A 23,540-nucleotide genomic window follows, 5' to 3' on the forward strand; every position below is an offset into this window, starting at 1 on the left:
ATATTCAGAGACTAGGAAAAGAGAAAGTGAGAGCAAGGCTGGGATGTGGCGGGTAGGGTAAGGTAGTTTACCTAGAAGGAGCTGACAAGTCACACAGAAGTGTAACAGTGGGGAGCCGGAGAAGGGTGGCAGAAAAATGAGTGGGCCCCAGGCAAGTCATAAAAGGAGGCTCAAGATGTGGGGTCTCTCTGCTAAGTCCCAAGTTCATGGTGACTCAGACTGGTTTCAAGGAAAAGGCTGGCTAGTCACCGATCTCCAAGAGACCTGCATTTCCCTCCAGCTACAGCCCGGGGCCCCAGGTGCTAGTGAGTGATACTGGAATCCTGCCTCTTAAGAGAAGCTGCAGCTGGTCAGGGTCGCGCAAGGGTCTGCTGAGATAGTAGCATGCCAGTGTACCAAAGCCCTACTGAACCATTCATTCCTTCATCTGTCCTTTTGCTCATGCACACAGAGAATAAGAGTGTACAAGCAAGCTTGTTCACTGTCCCCTTTCACACAGAAATTGGATAGGAGACTATAGTGAACATATCCATTTCCTATAACAGTTTGAGAACAGTGATACTATGCTACTTAAAACAAAAATGGCAATACCCATATTTTTCTGAATTTTGATTGTCTACAGCAAGCAAATATGGTAAAGTGTTCCCACTGTGCTTTTAAAGCAATTTCACCCATTCTTTTCCAGTGTTCACTGCAGGGCTCTCTCAGCAGTTACAGTCCCGTGCCCTGGCTTTCCAGCCCACCCCTCCCCTCCTTAATCATATTGCACACTAGGATTTGTGTGAGTTCCAACCCACCAACCTTCCTCCTTCCTTCAGGTGGTTTTCTCCTCCCTTTCTCAACTGGGCCTTCAACCCAGCCAGTCCAATAGCTTCCTCCAAAAATAAAGCCTAAAAGTGTTTTTAAAAATGTGTATCAAGGGGCGCCTGGGTGGCTCAGTGGGTTAGAGCCTCTGCCTTCAGCTCAGGTCATGATCTCAGAGTCCTGGGATCAAGCCCCGCGTCAGGCTCTCTGCTCCGTGGGGAGCCTGCTTCCTCCTCTCTCTCTCTGCCTGCCTCTCTGCCTACTTGTGATCTCTGTCAAATAAATAAATAAAAATCTTTAAAAAAAATGTGTATCAAAATAAATAAATAAACAAAGATGTATATCCACGTCCAGAAAATAATATGATGAATTCCATCAGAAACACACGCATACTGTGGAATAATCAAAGAGCATTCCCTTCTGCCCTACTATATTATTACTTCCTGAACTGGTCTTGTGTCTGTATCCACGCACAGGAACCAGCTGGAAAGTTAGCCGGTAAAGAATCCAGGTACCTTCAAAAATATCTTCAGTGAAAATCAGCATTTATGTATGTGATGGTTAATTTTATGTGTCAACTTGGCTAGACCCTGGGTGTGAGTTGGCTTCAGCCAAGCAGCTGAAGGCCTTAGGAGCGAAGACTAAGATTTCCTATCGTTGAAGTTTTTTCCTCAAAACTACAACAGAGGAAACTTGCCTGAGTTTCCAGCCTGTAATAGCAACTCTTTTTTTTTTTTCTTTTTAACTTTTTTTAGAGGGGTGGGCAGTGGGAAAGGGCAGAGGGAAAGGGAGCGAAAGAATCTTAAGCAGGCTCCATACCCAGCGAGGAGAGTGACGCAGGGCTCCATCTCACAACGCTGAGATCATGACTTGGGCCAAAATCAAGAGTCAGACACTTAACCAACAGAGCCACTCAGGTGTCCCTGTAACATCAACTCTTACCTGAATTTCTGTCCTGCCAACCTGCCCTTCAGATTTTGGATTTGCCAACCCCACAATCTCATGAGCCAATTCCTTAAAAAAAAACATGTGTATCTGTCCTATTGGTCTGTTTCTCTGAAAAATCCTAACACAATTGGCTTCAATATTACTTTATAAGAGTTTTATAAACCACCTTTACTGCATTTCAGGGAACTAGAAACTCATGGCTATAATTCACATTTCACACTTTAATGGAAAGAAAGACCGTATGGAACTTTTATCAGGCCAAGTTAGGAGGCTACAGCATTTTCTCCACCTTCATTATTCACCACTGATACTACCATAAGAAAGTTATTCAACCGCCCCAATTTTCTCATATTCCAAATGTAGATGATCATACTTTCTTCACCAAAGTTAGACAGCATAAAATGAGATAATGTATGTAAAGCACCTAATTTGAGGCCCGCCTAGGACATAACAGCCAATATATTTTATAGCATTTCTTTCCAAGATGAAAAATAAAACGAAAACCAGGTTAAAAAAAGTACATAGGGGTGCCTGGGTGGCTCAGTAGGTTAAGCCTCTGCTTTCAGCTCAGGTCATGGTCTCAGAGTCCTGGGATCGAGTCCCGCATCGGGCTCTCTGCTCAGCAGGGAGCCTGCTTCCCCCTCTCTCTGCCTGTCTCTCTGCCTGCTTGTGATCTCTGTCTGTGTCAAATAAATGAAATCTTTAAAAAAAAAAAAAGTACATAGACTAGTAAGGATTACAGTTACATTACCAGAAAGTATAATGTTTTGGGGACTTGAAAAAATCTTTCCAGCTTTATTGAGAAATAATTGACATACATCATGGCATATGTTTAAGGTATACAACATGAAGCACTGATTATTACACAGTGTGCAATGACTACCACAATAGGTTCAGCCAACATCCATCTCCTCACACAGATACAATAAAAAGGAAAAAAGAATAAAGAGGGAATAATTGCTTCCTTCTGATGAGAACTCTTGGGCTTTCCTCTCTCAACTTTTCTATACACGATTACAGTACATTACAGTATTAGCTATAGTCATCGTGTTGCACATGGCATCCCTAGTGCTTATTTATCTTATAACTGAAATTTGTTACTTCTTTTAAGATTTTATTTATTTATTTGACAGACAGAGAGAGACAGCATGAGAAGGAACACAAGCAGGGGGAGTGGGAGAGGGAGAAGCAGGCTTCCCGCTGAGCAGGGAGCCTGATGTGGGGCTCAATCCCAGGAACCTGTGATCATGACCTGAGCTGAAGGCAGATGCTTAATGACTGAGCCACCCAGGCACCCCTGAAATGTGTAACTTTTGACCATCTTCCCCCAATTTCCCCAACCTCCACCCACCACCTCCGGTAACCATAAGCCTGATCTATTTTTCTGAGTTTGGGTTTTTTGGGGTGTGTGTGTGTGTATGCATGTGCGTGTGTGTTTAGATTCCACAAATAAGTAAGACCATACAGTATTTCTTTTTCTTCTACTTGTTTCACTTAACATAATGTCCTCAAGGTCCATCTTTGTTTTCACAAATGGTGGGATGTCCTCATTTTTATGGCTGAATGACAGTCCATTGTATATACATACCATCAGTTCGTTATCCATTCATCCATCAATGGACATTTAGTTTGTTTCCACGACTTAGCTATTAGAAACAGCACTGCTATGAACAAAAAGATACCTTTTTGCTGAGTTAGTGTTTTCATTACTTTTGGATATATTCCCAGAAATAGAATTGATGGATCATAAGATAGTTCTATTTTTCATTTTTTGAGGATTCCCCGCACTGTTTTCCATAGTGACTGCACCAATTTACAATCCCACCAATAGTGTACAAGTATTCCCTTTCCTCGGCATCCACATCAGCATTTATCATCTCTTATCTTTTTGATCATGGCCATTCTAACAAGCCTGAGGTGACATCTCATTGTGGCTTTAATTAGCATTTCCCTCCACATGTTTTCATGTATCTGTTGCCCTTTGTATGTCTTCTTTGGAGAAATATCTATTCAGGTCCCTTGCCCATTTCTTAATTGGATTATATAGGAAAGGGGGTTGATTTTGTTTTTTTCTTTTTGTGTGTGTGTGTTGTCAGTTTAGTTTTGTTTTGTTTTAACTTAGGAGGTGGTTTTGAGGGTTGGTTTTTTTTTTTTAAGATTTTTTATTTATTTTTTGACAGACAGAGATCACAAGTAGGCAGAGAGGCAGGCAGAGAGGGGGCGGGGAGCAGGCTCCCCACTGAGCAGAGAGCCCGACCCGGGGCTTGATCCCAGGATACTGGGATCATGACCTGAGCCGAAGGCAGAGGCTTTAACCCACTGAGCCACCGAGGCACCCGAGGGTTTTTGTTTTTGTTGTGGGGTTGTTTGTTTTTGCTATTGAGTTGTAGTTCTTTATATGTTTTGGATATTTACTTTTTATGAGATATAAGGCTTGCAAATAGTCTTTCCCATTCCATAGGTCGTTTTCACTTTGTTGATGGTTTCTTTCGCTGTGCAGAAATCTCGTTGGATATAGTCCCACTTGTTTATTTTTTATTTTATTGCTTGTACTTTGGTGTCATATCCAAAAATTCAGTACCAAGGAGCTTTATTCCTCTGTTTTCTTCTAGGAGTTTCAGGTCTTACATTTAAGCATTTAATCCATTTTGCATTATTTTTTGTGAGTGGTGCAAGATATGGCTCCAGGTTCATTCTCTTGTATGTATATGTATCCAGTTATTTCAGCACAGTTTATTAAAGAGACCGTCTTTCCTCCCCTGAGTATTCTTCACTCCCTTGTAAAATATTAGTTGACTGTACATGCTTGGGTTTACTTATAAGCTCTCAATGATGTCCCATTTATCTATTTGCTTTTATGCCAGTACCATACTGTTCTGGTAACTGTGGCTTAATGGTATAGCCTGAAAGCAGAAAGGGTGATATATCCTACTTTGCTCTTCTTTCTCAGGATTTCTTTGGTTATTTGGGATCTTTTGGTGGTTCCATGTAAATTTCAGCAGTATTTTTTCTACTTCTGTAAAAACACTACTGACATTTTAACAATATTCATTCTTCCAATCCATGAACAAAAGATATCTTTCCATTTATTTGTGTCTTCTTTGATTTCTTTCATCAATGTCTTTCAATGTAGAAATCATTCACCTCCTTAAATTTATTCCTATCTTGTTTTTTATGTTATTGTAAATGGGGTCAATTTCTTTATTTCTTTTTCAGAAATTTTGTTGTTATATATAGAAATGCCACTGATTTCTGTACATTAATTTTGCATCCTGCAACTTTACTGAATTCAATGATTAGATCTAACAGTTTTTTGCCTGAGCCTTTAGGATTTTCTATATATAAAATTATGTTGTCTGCCAATAAAGACAATTTTAATTCTTTCTGAGTCTAATACCTTTTTTTTTTCCTTGAGTAATTATTCTAGCGAGGATTTACAGTATTCTATTGAATGGGAGTGGTGAGAGTAGCCACCCTTGTCTTGTTCCTGATCTTAAAGGAAAAACTTCCATCCTTTCACCAGTATGTTAGCTATGGGCTTATCATATGTGGCCTTTATTATGTTGAGATATGTTCCTCCTATGCCTAATTTGTTAAGAGCTTTTTATCATGAAGAGATGTTGAAATTTATCAAATGCTTTTTCTGCGTCTATTGAGATGATCATATAATTCTTTTCTTTCATCCAATGAACGTGATTTATCACATTGATTCATTTGTGTATGTTGAGCCGTCCTTGCATCCCAGGGATAAATCCCACTTGATCTTGCTGAATGATCCTTGTAATGTGCTATATTCAGTTTACTACCATTTTATTGGAAATTTTTGCAGTTATATTCATCAGGGATGCTGGCTTGTAGTTCTCTTTTCTAATAGTATCTTTTTCTGGTATTGGTATCTGGATAATGCAGACCTTGTAAATGAGTTTGGGATTGTTTTCCACTACCTGTCCCCCTTCAATTTTTTGGAAGAGTTTAAGATAGATTTGTGTTACTCCTCCTTTAAATGTCTGCTGAAATTCAGCAGTGATGGCATATGGAACTGAGCTTCCCTTCATTGGGAGATTTTTTGTTACTGATTTAATCTCTTTACTAGTATTTGATTTATTCATATTTTCTATTTCTTCCTGACTGAGCCTTAGTAAGTTGTATGTTTCTAAGAATTTTCCACTTATTATATGTTGTCCACTTCACTGCATATAGTTGTTCACAGTAGCATCTCCTAACCCTTCGAATTTATGAGGTATCAATTGTAGTGTCTACTTTTTCACTTATAATTTTGTTGATTTAGGTCCTCTTTTTTCTTTGGTAAGTCTGGTTAAAGGTTTGTCAGTTTCGTTTACCTTTTCAAAGAACCAACCCTTAATTTGGTAAATTTTTTCTATTGTTTTTCTATCCTCTGTGTCATTCATTTTTACTCTACTCTTTATTATTTCCTTTCTTCTGCTAATTTGGGGATCAGTTTGTTCTTTTTCTAGCTTATTATGGGGTAAAGTTAGATTATTTAGGAGCTTTCTTGCTTCCTAATGCAGGCTTTTATTGCAATGGACCTCCCTCTTATTTTTCTTTTCATTTATTTGACAGAGAGATAGATAGCACAAGTAGGCAGAACGGCAAGAGGGAGAAGGAGAAGCAAGCTCTCCACTGAGCAGAGAGCCCAATGTGGGGCTCGATCCCAGGACCCTGGGATCATGATCTGAGCCGAAGGCAGAGGCTTTAACCCACTGAGCCATCCAGGCGCCCCTGGACCTCCCTCTTAGAACCACTTTCGCTGGATCCCATAAATTCTGATATGCTGTGTTTCCATTTTGGTTAGTGTCAAGAAACTTTTTTTGTAAACAGGAAGAGGTTTATTATAAATATTTAGGTGAGGACATAAAACTGGGTAAAAAAATTTCATCTAGCTGCCCCTGAAGAACCAGGGTCATAGCCATTGCACTCTCCCCAAAATCTGTTCTCCCTGCCTGCACCACTTCCCCCAGGCATGCAGCTGCATCTAGAAGCTCCACCATGTGCACGTACCTAAGTCACAGGGAAGTCTAGGAAAGGCTTTCAGCTTCACAAAAGTACTAGAGACACTAGAACAGAAGCCAGAGGAGCCAGATTCAGCATCCACCACATCAGGTTAAGAAGTTTTTCCTCTCCCTCATTTATTCAGAGTCCTGCTGCCCACCCCCTTGAGTGGCTGTGAACCCTTGACCTAGCCCAGGGGGCAGAGCTCACAATCTTAGTCTCATCCCATTGGCTGGAACTTAGGGACATCAGGCATGTTGAAGTATGCCCTTGCAAGATGGTGAGTGAGACTCCTGGTCTCAGCTGGAAGTTCTGTTACCTCAAGGAAGGTGGGGATGCCTGCCCTCTTAAGTGGAGTGCGTTAACTTTGCCCAGTTTTTTTGTCTTGAGGATCCTCTCTACTGATCCTTGGGATTCTGTTTCCTCATTCCTGCTCTTTATTATTTCCTTCCTTCTGCTTCCTTCAGATTTGCTTTATTTCTCTTTCTTGGGCTAAAATAAAATGACTTAAGTCATTTTATTTTACATCTATTTTGCTTTTAAATATGTGTGGAGCAAGGAAGTTCCATCTAGCCAGGGAGATATGCCAAATATTTAACAAGTGGTGCAATGGGAATACCAGCCACAGCAGATCCTGGCAGAGGGAGAGGGTTCTATTGTTTACCTGCTGGTTTGGAAATGCAGCAGCAGCATTGCCCCTATGTGTCTGCCACATCTCCCGCTGGCCTCCCAGCAGCACTCTCACTGCTGCCCATGAGGGCATGGGGCTGTTCGGGTCCAAATATTTCACAAACTGCATTGGATTGTTTCTCTAACCCATGAGTCCATTAGGGTACACCCTCCATCTCCATCATCTGAAGGGCATTCAGTCTTTTTAGTGCTGATTTCTATGGCACCTGCCCTGTGTTCAGAGAACAAGGGCTGTACCACTCTGATTCTGTTACATTTGCTGCCATTTCCCTTATCACTGAACATGTGGTCAACGCTGTGAGGGTTCCACAATGGAAATCCTGGGTGGAGAGCACAAATGCTCAGTCTTCAAGAAACTTTTCAATTCCCCTTTAATTTCTTCTTTGATCCACTGATTGTTCAGAAGAGTGTTGTTTAGTTTCCATGTGTTTGTGAGTTTTCCAGTTTTCCTCTTGTTACTGCCTTCCTGTTATTGAAATCTATAGATTTCATGCCATTTAGGTCAGAAAAGATATTTAGTATGACCTCAATCTTCTCAAATTTGTTAAGACTTGTTTTGTGGCCTAACATATGGTCTACCCTAGAAAATGTTCCATGTGTGATTCAGATGAATGGGTATTTGGGTGTCACTGAATAAAGGATCCTCTATATGTTTGCTGAGTCCATTTGGTATGTAGTATTATTCAAATCTGCTGTTTTTTTATTGGTTCTCTGTCTGGATGATCTAGCCATTGTTAAGAGTAGGGTATTAAAGTCCCCAACTATTGCTGTATGACTGTTGACTTCTCCTTTTAGCTCTGTTAGTTTTTGCTTTATATATTTAGGTGTTTTTATGTTGGGTACATATATATTTACAATTGTTACATCTTCTTCATGTATTGATCCCTTTATTATTATTAAATGATGTTGTCTCCTCTTACCATTTTTAGTTCAATGTGTATTTTGTCTGATATAAGTATAGCTACCCTGTTTGGTTTTGGGGGGCGGGGGAGGCTACCATTTGCTTGAAATGACTTTTTCCATATCTTTACTCTTTGTCTATCTGTGTCTTTAGAGCGAAAGTGATTCCCTTATTGGCAGCTTATTGTTGGATCTTATTTTATTTATATATTCAGCCACTCTCTGTCTCTTGATTAAAGAACTTAATCCATTTACATTTAAGGTAATTACCGATAGGTAAGGACTTATTATTGCCATTTTACTAGTTGTTTTCTGGTTATTTTATAGACCCATTGCTCCTTGTTTCTCACTCTGCTGTCTTGTTTTGTGTTTGATGTCTTTAATATCAGTATGTTTGACTTCATCATATTCTTTTGTATAATTACTATAACATTTTCCCTGTAGTTACCATAAGGCTGACATAAAATATCTTACATTTGTAACACCCTATTTTAAACTGATGACAACTTAACTTCAATAGAATTCATATACTTAACACTTTTCCCCCTCACATTTTAAGTTATTGCTTTTACAACTGACCTTTTTTTTACATCATGTAACTAATAACAAATTATTGTATTTACAGATACTTTTGCTATATTCATTTTTCTTACTTTTAAGCTAGAGCTGTAAGTTATGCATCATTAATACCAAATTGCAGACTCTAACTATGACTCTCTGTATTTGCCATTATAGTGAGATTTACACTACCTTTTAGTGTTTTATGTTAATTAGTGTTCTTTTACTTCCATTCAAAGGGCTCTCTTTACCATTTCTTGTAAGGCAGCTCTAGCAGCTACGAACCTCTTCAGATTTTGTATGTTTAGGAAAGTCTTTATCCCTTCTTTGTTTCTGAAGGACAGCTTCACCAGGTATAGAAATCTTGGTTGACCATTATTTTCTTTCAATATTTTGAATATGTCATCCCATTCTTTCCTAGGCTAAAAAGTTTCTGTTGAAAAATCCACCAATCATCTTATGGGAGTTCTCTTGTATATAACTTCTCTTTTTTCTCTTGCTGCTCATAAAATTGTCTTTAACTTTTGGCAATTTGATTATGATGTGTCTCAGTGTAGCCCTATTCAGGTTCAATCTATTTGGGGTCCTTTGGGCCTCATAGATCTGGACATCCATTGCTCTCCCCAGGTTTGGGAAGGTTTCAGCCATTACTGCTTTTTTTTTTTTTTTAAGATTTTATTTATTCATTTGACAGATAGAGATCACAAGTAGGCAGAGAAGCAGACAGACAGAGAGAGAGGAGGAAGCAGGCTCCCTGCCGAGCAGACAGCCTGATGTGGGGCTCGATCCCAGGACCCTGAGATCATGACCAGAGCTGAAGGCAGAGGCTTTAACCCACTGAGCCACCCAGGCACCCCAGCCATTACTGCTTTAAATATATTTCCTGTCCCTTTCACTTTCTTTCTCTTCTTCTGGAATTCCCATAAGGCAAATATTTTTTTCCTTTTCATTGTGTCCTGTAATTCCAGTAGGCTTTCTTCACTCTTTTCTTTTTGCTCCTCTGACTGGGTAGTTTCTAGTGTTCTATCTTCCAAGTCACTAATTCTTTTTTCTGCATGGTCTGTGTCTACTTTTGAAACTCTACTGAATTCTTCTGTTCAGCCTTTTTTATTTTTCAGCTTTAAAATTTGTTTGGTTTTTTATTTTTTATTTTGATGGTGATTTCCATCCACTTACTTTGTTGGCACATTGTTTTCCTTATTTCATGTAGTTATCTGTGTTTTCTTGTACCTCACTAAACTTCCTTAAGAGGATTATTCTGAATTCTTTGCCTGACAGTTCATAAATCTCCATTTTTTTTTAAATTCTTACTTACTTTTTAAGTAAGATCTATGCCCAACATGGGACCTGAACTCAGAACACTGAGTTCAAGAGTCCCATGCTCTACTGGTTGAACCAGCAAGGTGTCCCATAAAGTCCAGTTATTGGAGCTTTATTGGTTTCTATTGGTGGTGTCTTATTTACCTGATTTTCCATGATCCTTCATCCCTTACATTGGTCTCTGCACATTTGAGTAATGGAGCTCTTCTTTCAGACTCTACAGATCTGCTTTGGGAGAGACAGTTCTTCACCAGTCAGCTCAGTTTGGGTTTCTGGATGTGTCTGCTACTAATGTCTTTGGACAAAAGAGACCTACTATTATGGTCTATTTTTGGGCAAGGCACCTGTTCAAGCTCTGAGGATGGGAATGGGAAACTGTGCCACTGCCTGAGAACAGTCGGATAGGACTGCTGCTTGGTTCCCTACCCAAGTGAGGCTGTAGGACGGGCTCCACAGTTGCCTGAATTCTCTGGTGCGGCTTGCTAGATCATCAGAACTGGAGACTACACTCAGTAATAGATGAGACTATGAATCAATTTCCTTTTCCTAGCAGGGCAATAGGGCAGAACCCAGGGCCTTGCTGCTTGTTGTTTAGGGGCCTGAATCAGGCCTGGGTGGGCACTGAATTCTGTGGTCAGGTGAGGCCACTGGTTTCACTCTGCAGACAAGGAAAGCCATGGGCTGTGCCCTCTGTCACTATATATGGGACTATTGAATGGGTTTCATAGCTTCTCAAGTGCTCTGGTTAGGTTCCCTGGTCCCACAGGCTGAAGGCTATATTTGGCATTGAATGGGACTATGAATTAGATTCCCTGCCCAAGCACTGTAGGGGAAGCTGCTGAAAAACTAGTAAAGTTTTTTGTTATCTTAACTCATGCTGACCTGCACCCCCAAGTTCCCTAGCTAAACAAGGTCACTGGCTTTGTTCTGTAAACTCTTGGCTCTGTATGCCTTCCTCTCAGCTCAAGTGGCACTGGGCCACAGAGCTTCCAGGAGCTGTCTCCAGCCCTTAGGTTCAGATGAGGCAGAAAAACAGAAAGATACTCTCCAAGTGGGTATCTCCAAGTGGGTATCCAAGTTGTGACTCAGCACCTTGTCTGCATGTGTGCAAACTGGGCTCTAGAGCCAACAAAATTTTTCATTTGAGAATCTGAATCAGGCAGATCTGGGGCCCTGTCTCAGCTCCCTTGTCTGGACAGGAGGGGATAGGGCTGCTTCCAGCTACTCTCAATTTTGCAAATAAGCTCTTTAGTTGGGAGGGGCTGAGAGCTACCTTCATTCTTGGCTAAGAATCAATCCCCCTACCTGCGTAATAGCACAAGAAGGCTCCACAACCAGTACTGGCTTTGCTCTGGGGACGATCTGCTCTGCTCACCCACCTCTTGGCTTGAATACCAGTAGGCTATACAGCTTCCAGGAATTGTGCTATGCCTTCTTGTCAGATAGAGTCGGAAGGCATTCTCCACAGCAGGTGGGGTGGCCGAGCACCTTGCCTGGCCGTGTGCAAACTGAGCTCCAGGGCTCAGTTCCTTGTTTGGGGATCTCAATCAGGCAGCTATGCAATCTGCCAAGTTCCCTGGTCAGAGTGCATGTCCAGCTTGGTGCTGCAGATGAGCAAAACTGCTGACTGAGATTACTGAGATTACTACTTGGGCAGGTATTAAGTCAGTTGGCTAAGATCTGTGTGCAGATTGAGACAAGCCCCTCCTCCTCCCCCTTCTCCATCAGTCAGATTCCCAGTGACTGCAGATTTTCCTGCAGTCCCCATGGTGAGAGATCAGAGTAGGCACTCCTAAAAAATGACCCTCAGTATTAAGAGAGGCTGGTTATCCCCACTGAGTTCTATTTTCCTACCAGAGAGACTAGAAGCTCAGGGCAGTCCTGTCCATGTGGTACTTCACTGACCTGGGGGAAGGGAATGTGGTCAACAGGTACCCACTTCTCTTACTCTTCTAAAGTGTCTGTCTTGGTCTCTGAGGTGTAGTGGGGACTTCAACCTCACCCCTATGTTCTAGGATTGTCTCAGAGGTGTCTTGTTCTGAAATATATGTTAACTGTTCTGCTTATGATGGGGAGCAGTCAGGAATGGTCTATGTCACCATCTTGGTGACATTATCCTGAAAAAAATTTTAACCTCCCTTCATATCATCTGCACACTGATGCCTAAAATTCTAGTAATAATGATTCATTCTTTATATTTAAAGATTTTATTTATAATTAAGCTTCTCAGGGCTAGAAAACAGTAAGTGATATCAGCCATTTATACTTTAGTATGAATAAGGTCATCAGACTACATCCTGAAGAATAAATAAACAGAAGAGGGAACATTGGCACTTTTAGCAGTAATGCAAGTTAAGGTTTGCCTACCTCACAATTTTTCCTAGAGCTAGTTCTGCCTGTCACAGGACAGAAATGCAAGGAGCCAAATGAGTCTCAGTACTAACAGAAACACAGCCTGGCCCTAATTCACAATACTACTCAAGAGAAATAACTGCCTGGAGTACATGCTTTTAATTTAAATGCAACAGTCCACTCCTCTGTTTCCCTAGTTCAGAGTCCAGGCTCTTCACCACCACTCTGCTGAGCCAAAGAGACAGTTGATGGCCTTATCTTCTCACCTGCCTTCCTGATTCTCCAGGGAGAACATAATCTTTCATGTGATCTGATGGAATCAAAAGATCTACCAATAACTGGTGCCATGATGTCTGAAATCTGCCCACTGGAGATTCACTCTTCAGCGTTCCTTTCCCTGTGACAGTCTTGTAAACTATGCATACTTCTAGGAGGGAAAAATGAAGAACGGAGGTCTGGAGTCTGACAGAGCAACACGCCTCCTGGTCCAGCTTCACCACTTCTTAGCTATGTAACTGTGGACAAGCTATTTAACCTTTTTAAAGTTTGGTTCTCTAATGTATACAGAAAACCTACTTCCTAGGGTTGTTAGGAATAAGTGAGCTATTGCCCATTGCCTAGCACAGTGCCTGGCTCACAGGAAGTGCTTAGGAAATGCTAGCCACTTCTACTGTCATTAATTAGCAACAATAAAAATGCTGTCATCATAAAATGTTTATGTCTTTATCACCTCTTTTCTTGTACAGTTTCACTTATTTATGGTTATCTCTGGAACTACAGAGCTGATGATGTTTCCAAACAGTTTTTAATAGGATTTAAAAACAGGAAACAATGGTAGTCATTTGTTTATAAAAAGCAGCATTCTTGTTTCAGAAGAAGCTATTTTTCACTTCCCTAGTATCCTGAAATGTCTGCATCTCAGACTTCCTGATTTTTTTGCTCTAATAAACAGACAAGATTGCCTGGAGTCATGGTGATTACCCGTACTCTAGAAATAAGCTTAAGAAATCCACAATGCCTGCTTAGTACTCCCATAAATCCCAAAGATTAGTAGGGTTTTTTTAATGTAAAATATCTAGGTTTTCTAAATTAATTTTAACCATGGGGAGGGAGTCAGTTCATTTTACAAAATATATACATCTTTTAAATTAATGGAATAAAAAACTTGAAAAACTTAGCAAAACATGGCATATAAACAGGGAAACAATACAGCATATTCCAGATGTGACTCTGAAGGTTTCAGGACATATGATGTGGGCATCTTGAGTCATTTTTCTGGTCTTTGCTTCCTCAAAGTGATAACCCAAGCTGGATGACTTGAGATTTCTAAATTGTCTGTGAGTCCATCTCTGAAGTCTTTTTAATGCCCAAACTCCAATATCTTTAATGTTTTGCCTTTAAACTTACACAGAGCCTGTTTATAAATAAATTTATAAATTTATTTATCCTGAACTATAAATTTATCCTGAACTAAGTTTAAAATCTAATGGATTAGAGCTAGTATATACTAAGTATCACATTTAAGGAAGAAAACAAACAAACAAACAAAAATCCTTTCCTAATCCCATAACTCATCCTTCCCTCTAAAAAGTGTATTCTGTATTACAACATTTTCTTAGAAAGTTGTTAGTTACCAAAAACAATTAAAAAATTAATAAATAAAATAACCTCACAACCACAATTGCTAGTTCATAATTTATCTAGATTTGCTTGTGATAAAAAAAATTACATCAATATTTTCTCATTTGAGATTTTATGTTCAATTATAACAAAATATTATGCAGTTAAAAAGTTAACTTGGCTTCATATGTACTGAAATTTGACCCTTGAAAATAAGTGAGTCACTAGAGTATTTCTCAATACCCTACGTGCGCATGAATTCTACTGTCTGCGGGAAATGAAGGTGCTGTGTCATCGGCTTTAAGCCTAAGAGATGAGAAGCAGCTGGCTCCGTGCACTGCACAGCCCTATGTAGAAATGAAATTATACTAGAAATGCTTGAAGTCATGTCTTGACCTCCTAGCTAGAGCAGGGAGAGTATAATGATCAGATTTTTTAACTTTTGATGGCTCTAGGGATGGAAACTAGAACTTTGGGGTACACATAGCTCTGACCTGAGAGAACCCACTTGGGGGAACCTCTTTAGTGACAAAAATAAGACAAGGGTTTCTCAGCTATATTGTAAATTTGACATCCTCATCCTTCCTCTTATACAATACTTAAAAATGCTGGATGAAATAACAACATATATTTTAAATGCATCAGTAAGGTGGCAAGAGAGAGTTAAGGAAATCCTCAGAAACCAGGCAGATGAAGAAGCAAAAACACAAATACAGAGATGTTTTGTTGATCCCTGAGACCTAACGGTTTACGTTGATGACCAAGCACCTGGGCAAGGACGGAAGACAAAGAGGAGGCCATGTGGTTAGAACATTGACAAATAAAGCCAGGGAAAGTATGAATTAGAAAAACAAAGTAAAATACCCTGAGAGAGCAAGAACACTTAACTGTCTGAGGCCTGGGGCTGGACCTAGTAGGAAAAACATTTTATAACCGCAAGCTGATTCTCATGTGTGTTTTGTGGCCAATTACACTACCTGTGCAGTATGTAAAGCTCTGATGCTGAGAATTTATTTTGAGATTTCCCACAGTTAATAAGGCCTGGCAAAGATAAAAGAAGATCCTCTCTGGAGAAATGAACCTTCAATCCATGCCTCAAAAACTTCCTCAAAATTCCAGCTAAGGAAAGCTCATGATAAAAATTTGCAAAACAGGGATTAGGAGGAGGGGTGTGAAATGGGAGAACAGAGTCAAAAGGCACAAACTTTCAGTTATAAAGTAAGTCAATGGTGATGTAATATACAGCATAGCAACTATAGTTAATAATACTGTATTGTCTATTTGAAAACTGCTAAGAAAAAACCTTAAAAGTTCTCAGACACAAAAAAATTCTGTTAACTATGTAAATAGGTGATGGATGTTAAATAGACTTATTGTGGTGACCATTTTGCAATAAACAGAAATACTGTCTCATTTTGTTGTACAACTAAAACTAGTATGTTATATGTCAATTACACCTCAATTTTTTTAAAAGTTGCAAAACATAATGAGACAAGGTCCCACTGGTGGGACTACCAAAACAACACACAGACACAAACCCAAGACAAAAACCCATAGACAAAAAAAAAAAAAAAAAAAAATCATCAAAAATAACAAAGCAATGAAAAATACAATAATTTAAATTAAAGCCTGGAAAACAGAAATATATAAAGAGCTCCCACAAATCAATAAGAGAAACACTAGCAACGAGGTAACAACCAAGGAAAAAGGCAAATGAAATGCACATTTTGCAGGAGAGGAAGCACATGTGGTTAATAAATAAACGAAAAGATGTTTGGCCTCATTAGTGATCAAAGTAAAGCAAACCAAACCCACAATGAGAAAATATATTACATGAATTTGACTGGCAAAAACGTTTAAAGTCTGAAGTCACTACATGCAGAAAAGAACATGGCTCCACATACTTGTTTATCCATGGCCGATGGAAATATAATTGATACAAGTACTTTGAAAAACAGTTTGGCATTATTTTCTACAGTTTTACTTCCATGTATGATTGTAGTAATTCTGCTAAGCATATACCCAAGAAAAACTTACACATACAGTGCAAATGGAGTATGCAAGAAAACACGGAGTAGTGCTGGAACAAGGAAAAACCTAGAAACAAATGCCCATCTACAAGAGTGTGAATGAATGAACAAACTGGTACAGTCACAGTTAAGTCAAATGAACACACTACAGTAGCATCCAGCAGCATGGTTGAATATTAGCAATGCAATATGAACTGAAAGTGAGTTCTAAATAATTAAATAAGGTGTGATAATCTTTCTTATTAAGTAAAAATAAAAAACCTAAAAAATTTAAAATATAGACTTCCTAAGAATGCATAGAGATGTAATAAACTCTGTGAAAAGGTAAACAAGAAAACAATATAAATGTTCAGAATGGTGGTTACCTTGAGTATTGAGAGTCAAGTGTCTGAAGAGACCCTATGGTTAGACAGAGATGAAATCCTAGCTAATCCTAGCTTTTGTTTTGAATGATAGGTTGTGGGTGCTTGGTAGGTAGGTAGGTAGATAGACCAACCAGCCAGGTGAGGCATGGAGCCAACAATGAGAGTGTCCGATATTAAATATCATACTTTCTTTTCATCCCTCTTTATAACCATCATGTCACCTAAAACCTCTGTCAATCATAACTACAGTTTTGGGGCATTTTAGAGCTCCTAAAACCTTTTCAAAATATTATCTTGTTTCATCCTACAATTCTATGAGATATAGATGGCTATTATTCTCATTCCACATCAAAGACAACTATAGCTCAAACAGATGAAGTGATTGTTCCAGCTTAAATTGAGGTCTTAAAACTCCCAGTTCTGGATCCTTTCCAACATGAGCCTGAAGAAAACCTGTCCTTCCTAATCCTTATCACCCTCCATGACAAATCACATGATATTTAAAAGATCCCAAAGAGGGGCGCCTGGGTGTCTCAGTGGGTTAAAGCCTCTGCCTTCAGTTCAGGTCATGATCTCAGGGTCCTGGGATCGAGCCCCACATCGGGCTCTCTGCTCAGCAGGAAGCCTGCCTCTCTTCCTCTCTCTGCCTACTTGTGATCTCTCTGTGTCAAATAAATAAATAAAATCTTTATAAAAAAAAAAGATTCCAAAGAAATAATAAATTAGTTCTCCAATCAACAAAGGCAGATTCCAAAGCTAACACCATTGAGAGAGAGGATCCTCAGAATGATGGACCCCTCCCAACCACCTGAAGAAGGCCGTATGAACAGCCTTGTCATTCTTTATTAACCGTCTGCACAATTCCTCCTGAGCTTATATTTGGAACCTACCCCAGAGATGTTTTGAGACATTCAGAATCCTAGGCCTGTTTTAGAGGTTCTGCCCATATCACATCAGACTCATGATCCAATACATTTAACACATTTTTTCATTAAATAGTTGAAAGAGCTTCATTGTGTCAATAAATTTTGTTAAAAAACAACTTCTTGAATTGATTTTAAACTTCATTTATGTATAATTATATAAAAGTTGAATTACAACAACCCAGCTGAAATAATGATACATTTTGTAGTCATTTAATGAAAGACTGTTTAAGTTCAAGCTCCCAACTTTTTATTTTAGAATCAATAATATATTTAGGTCTGTCATTCCAAAAGCCTTTGAGGAGCTCATACTCTACAAAGAGACTGGGGTCTAATGGACACACCACCCGGCTTCCTTGTCTGCACTGTGTGGATGTAGAAGGCTGCCTCTGGCTCCTCTGAGGTCCATCCCTAAAGCTGCTGAGACCCCTGCCATCCTCAGCTACTGCCCCAAATTCAGGCCCCATAAGAAACTCTTCTCTCAAAGACTATCATCCTGCTATCTATACCTCCTCTACCACTACCTTCCCTGCCAACTTTTTCCAGGTGCCCTTTGGAACCTCCATTTCACAGTCAACAAGCTCTACCCTCTCACAGAAAGTGACAACTCCACTGCTTGTCTTACCTTAATCATTTATTAAGTGCCCGCTCTCGGCACCCCTGCATCCCACCACAAGTGGCTGCTCCTTCTCCCGTGTGTCCCATCAAAAGCCTGCCCCTCTCTTACATCCACGCCATCATCCAATGCCACAGGTCTCCTTTCTGAATTGTCTGACCTTTGGCCACACCCCCTCATTCACTGAGGACTTTGGCATCTGACTCACTGCTGCTTCTCCACACTGAGTGTCGTCATCATCCCGGAAGATTTCCACACCATTTGGATGAGCCATCTAACATCTCAATCATAAAAGTTCCTAAACTTCTGAACTCACCTTCTCTCCTCTTCTGACCCATGGCCTCGTTCTGGATGACACCACCACCTGGAACCGAACCAATTATGAAACTTCTCATTCTAATCCAAGAAGATGACCTCAAATTCCTGGCTAATTCTCTCACCCTTTTTCAAGTTAATCACACCTCCAACCCTTATTTGTTGTTGTCAGATGTATTCCTGCCCTTGTGATTTCCTCTTCTTCCTCAGCTGGTCTCATGCTTTGTCATTTTAAGCGTTATCTTGACATCAATATCCCAGCCACCTTCTCTAGAGCTCTCAATTCCATCCTCCATCTTGAATCAGCCACAATATTCACCTTAACTCCTGAGCTTAAATTGCTGAAGCCTACTTTCAAAATATCATTCAATCAGTCAGTTTGATTCCCCAACAAATGTAAAAATATCAAATATCAACTCACAGTGCCCACAGCACTGTTCCTATTTAACCAACTCCACCAATCCCAAAATGTATCTACTTCTCCTCTTACCCCCACCTTCATTCTGTGCAGGTCCAGGGAAGTCCTCCCTTTCTTCTCACCAAAACATCTCAAATGCCTCCCACCTTAAGAAAGCCATGTCTGGGTGTAGTTGTGTGCCTCCGTTGGTTGAGCATCAGACTTGATTTCGGCTCAGGTCATGATCTCATGGGTCGTGAGATCAAGCCCCATGTTGGGCTCCATGCTGGGTATGGAGTGTGCTTAGGATTTTCTCTCTCCCTCTCTCTCTCTGCCCCTCCTCACCCTCTTAAAAGAGAGAGAGAAGAAAAGAAGAGAAGAGGAAAGAAAAAAGAAAGACTTTTTTGAATCCCACATCCTCCCTAACTTACCGCCTAATTTCCTCATTCCCTTCTTAGGTAATCTACAAATGCTCTCTCCATGTCCTCATCTCCCATTCATTTTCCCCCATTCATTCTTAAATTTACTTTTATTTTTTATCAAAGTAAAACAGACTCATAAGCTAAGGAGCAAATAATGCTCAAAAGCATTTGGCCTAAAAGCCTTTTATGCATATAGATGGTTCTGTCCCTGATACAGATCTCTGACGAAATGTTACTTTATCAAAAAAATATTCTCGGGGGGGGGGGGGCGCCTGGGTAGCTCAGTGGGTTAAAGCCTCTGCCTTCGGCTCAGGTCACGATCTCAGGGTCCTGGGATTGAGCCCCGCATTGGGCTTTCCGCTCAGCAGGGAGACTGCTTCCTCCTCTCTCTCTCTGCCTGCCTCTCTGACTACTTGTGATCTCTGTCAAATAAATAAATAAAATCTTTAAAAAAAATATTCTCGGAGTATGCAACATAAAATTGCAGCCCGTTATTCCACTCCCACCTTTCTTTCCCCCTTACTTCAAGTATTTTTTCATACCATTTATCATTTCCTAACATAGTATATATTTAGTTCTATTTTTACTATGTCTCTCCCTTTTTTAGAATACACATTCTGTTTTTATAGGATCTGTGTCAGAGCAGATGTAATAAATATATTTATGTAATGTAATAAATATATTTAGTGGAATTAGTGAAGACATATTATAACTATAATAGGATATTAGCTATAATATACAAAAAGTATATACATTTTTTGGTCTGTTTTGGCTAATGCCCCAAAGGCCAGGAATGATATTAAGTCCTTCTTTCTTTCAATTCTGAAGGGATCCTAAGGGAAGATGCTAGAACAGCACAACTAAAAATATGCCCATGGAATGCTGCCAGCCTGACAACTGTTTTACTAGTTTGCTACAAGGTAAATATGGAAATTTAGAGTATTTAGCAACTTTTTGAACGATTTGACATTGCTCTGGAAATGGAGATGGTCAGTAGACTCGCCTTGTTGAACAGACCATTTCAGACACTGCTGAGCTCATGTGTTAAGTCACCCGTGACATGAGCTGAAGAGACCAGTCATGCATTAAAGGGCCATATGTAGATCTTCAATGGATCAAAAATTAAGGAAAAAAAATCTTCCCCACAAATGCGTGAAAAGTATTGTACTGGAGCATCTATGAAAGCCATGTTAAGCTGTAACTGTAATAACAATTAGAGCAAGTAGAGTCCATCATCTACTCAAGAGAGGCAAACAAGGCCAGAAACCAAGAGAAATTGTTTGGGAAAAAGCTACTGATGCCTTGTACATTTTCCTCCTAGAAGAGAGGTCGGTGTGCTTGCCCTGTACCTTATGACAAGAAAGAGTATACAAGCAGATCTCCTGAAGGGTTAAGCATGTATCCCTGAGGTTGGAGCACACATGACTAGAATATTACTCTCACCAAGAGAATCTAATGGTGAAGAATGTGGTTGGAGGAAAAGAGTTGACTGGGACTGAGTTACCCACCCCAACAGGCAAAGGCACAAGCTATTGGAGACCTAACGTGGGTGCCAGGAGAGAGGGAACTAACTTAGGTGCCTATTCAAGGGGATCCTATCCAAAAGGACTTTGTGGATGGAAGAAGAGACAAACTAGAGGGAGTGGATCATCAGAAGCTCAGGGGGCCAAGGCAGAATACACAACGATTTTTCCCACATGAAGGGAAATGCAACACACGAAGAGAGCACAGATGCCAGATCTTAACTACATGGGCTCCCATCTTCTCCTTGGGCCAACCTAGAGCAGTAAGAAGCAACAACTGGACAGTATGGGAGAAAACAAAGAAGGAAAAGAGAAGCCAACCATGTCCTTCACCTCTTCCCCGACTCTGGCTCAGGCTGAGAAAAAAGAGGAATATTAACTTCAAATACAGAGTTGTGATCATACATAAGATCAGCCTGAAGTAATGCTATTACTACACTGTGCTAAAATCTTTATAATGTTTGAAAAGAAAAACCCAGGGACTTTCTATTTTTACAGAAAAGTTGTGAAACCTGTTTTATATTTTTCCTTAGACGCAGAGAGTGATTTAACTAGAGATTGCTAAGAAGGAGTAAGTTTGAGTTCTCGTTGCATCCTAATCAATAAACAGATGGTGGGCGCTTGGGTGGTTCAGTAGGTTAAAGCCTCTGTCTTTGGCTCAGGTCATGATCTCAGGGTCCTGGGACCGAGCCCCACATCGGGCTCTCTGCTCAGCAGGGAGCCTGCTTCCCTCTCTCTCTCTCTGCCTGCCTCTCTGCCTACTTGTGATTTCTCTCTGTCGAATAAATAAATAAAATCTTTTTTAAAAATAATAAATAAACAGGCGGTACACAAAAATGGTGGTCTCGGGCTCTCCTCCCTCTCCTCCCAGATGCAACTATGTTCACTTCCTCGGTTCCTACCACTTTGACTTTCATGGCTCTACATAAAATGTACATGGTGTATCTCTAGATTCATTAATTTTAGATATTATCTATTGAGTTTCTATTATGGTAGACAAAGATTATGCCTTTTTTACATAAATTTTGCTTAAATCCACATTCAGTGATTTCATGATTAAGTCTATGACAATAACATTCCCTGTTAAATCAAGCATATATCCCGATTAAATTTCCTTGCTTATTCAAACTTCCAGTTAATAATTGCCTCATTTCTTTGTATTTTCTTTCTTTTAATCTCTATGGTTTCTGGTTTATTTGAAAGACTCACCCCAAGGACCCAACTCCAAGGAGCTGGAGTACGAAGGCTGGCTGGGGAGGGAAGGATCCGGCCCAACCAGACCCCAGGAGGCTCAGGGGACCTACAGGGGAACTGGTGAGGATGTAAGAGCAGACGTGTCCCATCTGTGCCGGAAGATAGTACCCAGAGGGGATTCCGTTGGACCTGATGAACCTAATTCTTCCGCCATCCAGGAAAGCAGTGGCTGCACTGATGGAGGGAAGTGGTCAGTGCCCTAAGTCTACAGTTCTCCTCTGTTGCTGCACTGGCTTCGGACTCTGTGCCAGGTCTCCACCTGAAGTGCCATCCTCAACACCCATCCCAGGAAAATGAGGTTCACCTGCCACTCTGACTACTTCTCTCAATGTAAATGGTCAATATGGCCAATGTGTCCTTCTGTTAGTCCTATAGAAATCTCTTCAGGAGCCTTCCCAGCCTCCTGTCTCTGCCGGCTATTAGCTAGCTCTGCTGCACAGACAGGAGTTCAGGACCATCTTGCAGATTGTCCTCCAGATTCTCTTTACCTCTTTCCTGTGTTAATCCTCAGTTTCTTGGATCTCACATCTTCTTCCTTTTTGTTTCATTACATCGTTTGAAAGAACACATCTCCTACCAGTCAAGGAAGAAAAGGTTCGTTCACTTGATGGAAATTGTGTGAATCCCTGCATGACAGTGTCATTATCCTCACACTTCACTGACAGTTTGGGCTTAACATTCTGTATTGGAAATCACTGTCCTTCAGAATTTCAAGAGCAATTCTCCATTGTCTTAAAGTTTCTAGTATTTTTCTAAAGTCCAACAAGACTCTATTTTCTCATTCCTTTTTCTTTTTTTTTTTTTTAAGTAGGTTCCCCACCCAGCCCAAAGACAAGTGCAGAGCTTGAACTCACAATCCTGAGGTCAAGACCTGATCTGAGATCAAGAATCAGATGCTCAACCAACTGAGCCACCCAGGCACCCTCTATTTTCTCATATCTTGTCTTTTTCTAAATCAGCTCTACTAAGGAATTGTTCACATACAATAAATATACCCATTTTAAGTCATTATGCTGATGTCTTCCCTTCCACCCTCCATCTCTCCACCGTTCCCTCCTTTCTCCTTCCATCATCCCCTCCCCTTTTGCCCCTCCCTCTCCCTCTTTCTCAGCTTCTAGGATCATCTTATTCATCTTATTATCCCTAGTGTCCTGCTCACACACTAATGTGTCTTAGCATACATCTTTTATTCATTCATTGTGTTAGGCACTCAGTAGGTCTCTTTTTTTTTTTTAAGATCATTTATTTATTTATTTAAGTGATTTTTACGCCCAACGTGGAGCTCAGACTCATGGCCCTGAGATCAAGAGTTGCATGGTCTTCCAATCAAGCCAGCCAGGCACCCCCAATGAGTAGGTCTTTTTAATCTAAAGACTTCCTTCAGTTCTGACAATTTCTTTTTTGAAATATGGGACCACTTGGATCCATTCTACAATGTTCTTTTTTTTTTTAATTTTTTTGGAGATTTTTTTATTATTTATTTGACAGACAGA

The 23,540-nt window shown here is 40.1% G+C and overlaps 1 protein-coding gene across 1 annotated transcript in view; it reads right to left on the reverse strand.

Annotated features, from left to right (window-relative positions):
* The window catches only part of DST (dystonin), a gene marked incomplete at its 5' end in the record, with an annotated part of 401,175 nt that extends 382,886 nt beyond the window's left edge, over window positions 1–18,289 (reverse strand). The window contains one exon of the mRNA XM_080806480.1: window positions 18,146–18,289. Coding sequence (XP_080662606.1) covers window positions 18,146–18,154 — 9 coding nt within the window. The remainder of the gene's footprint in view (window positions 1–18,145) is intronic.
* Between the last annotated feature and the right edge of the window lie 5,251 nt (window positions 18,290–23,540).

The sequence above is a fragment of the Martes martes genome (assembly GCF_963455335.1).
Source record: "Martes martes genome assembly, chromosome: 6".
In the NCBI taxonomy this organism is placed as follows: domain Eukaryota; kingdom Metazoa; phylum Chordata; class Mammalia; order Carnivora; family Mustelidae; genus Martes; species Martes martes.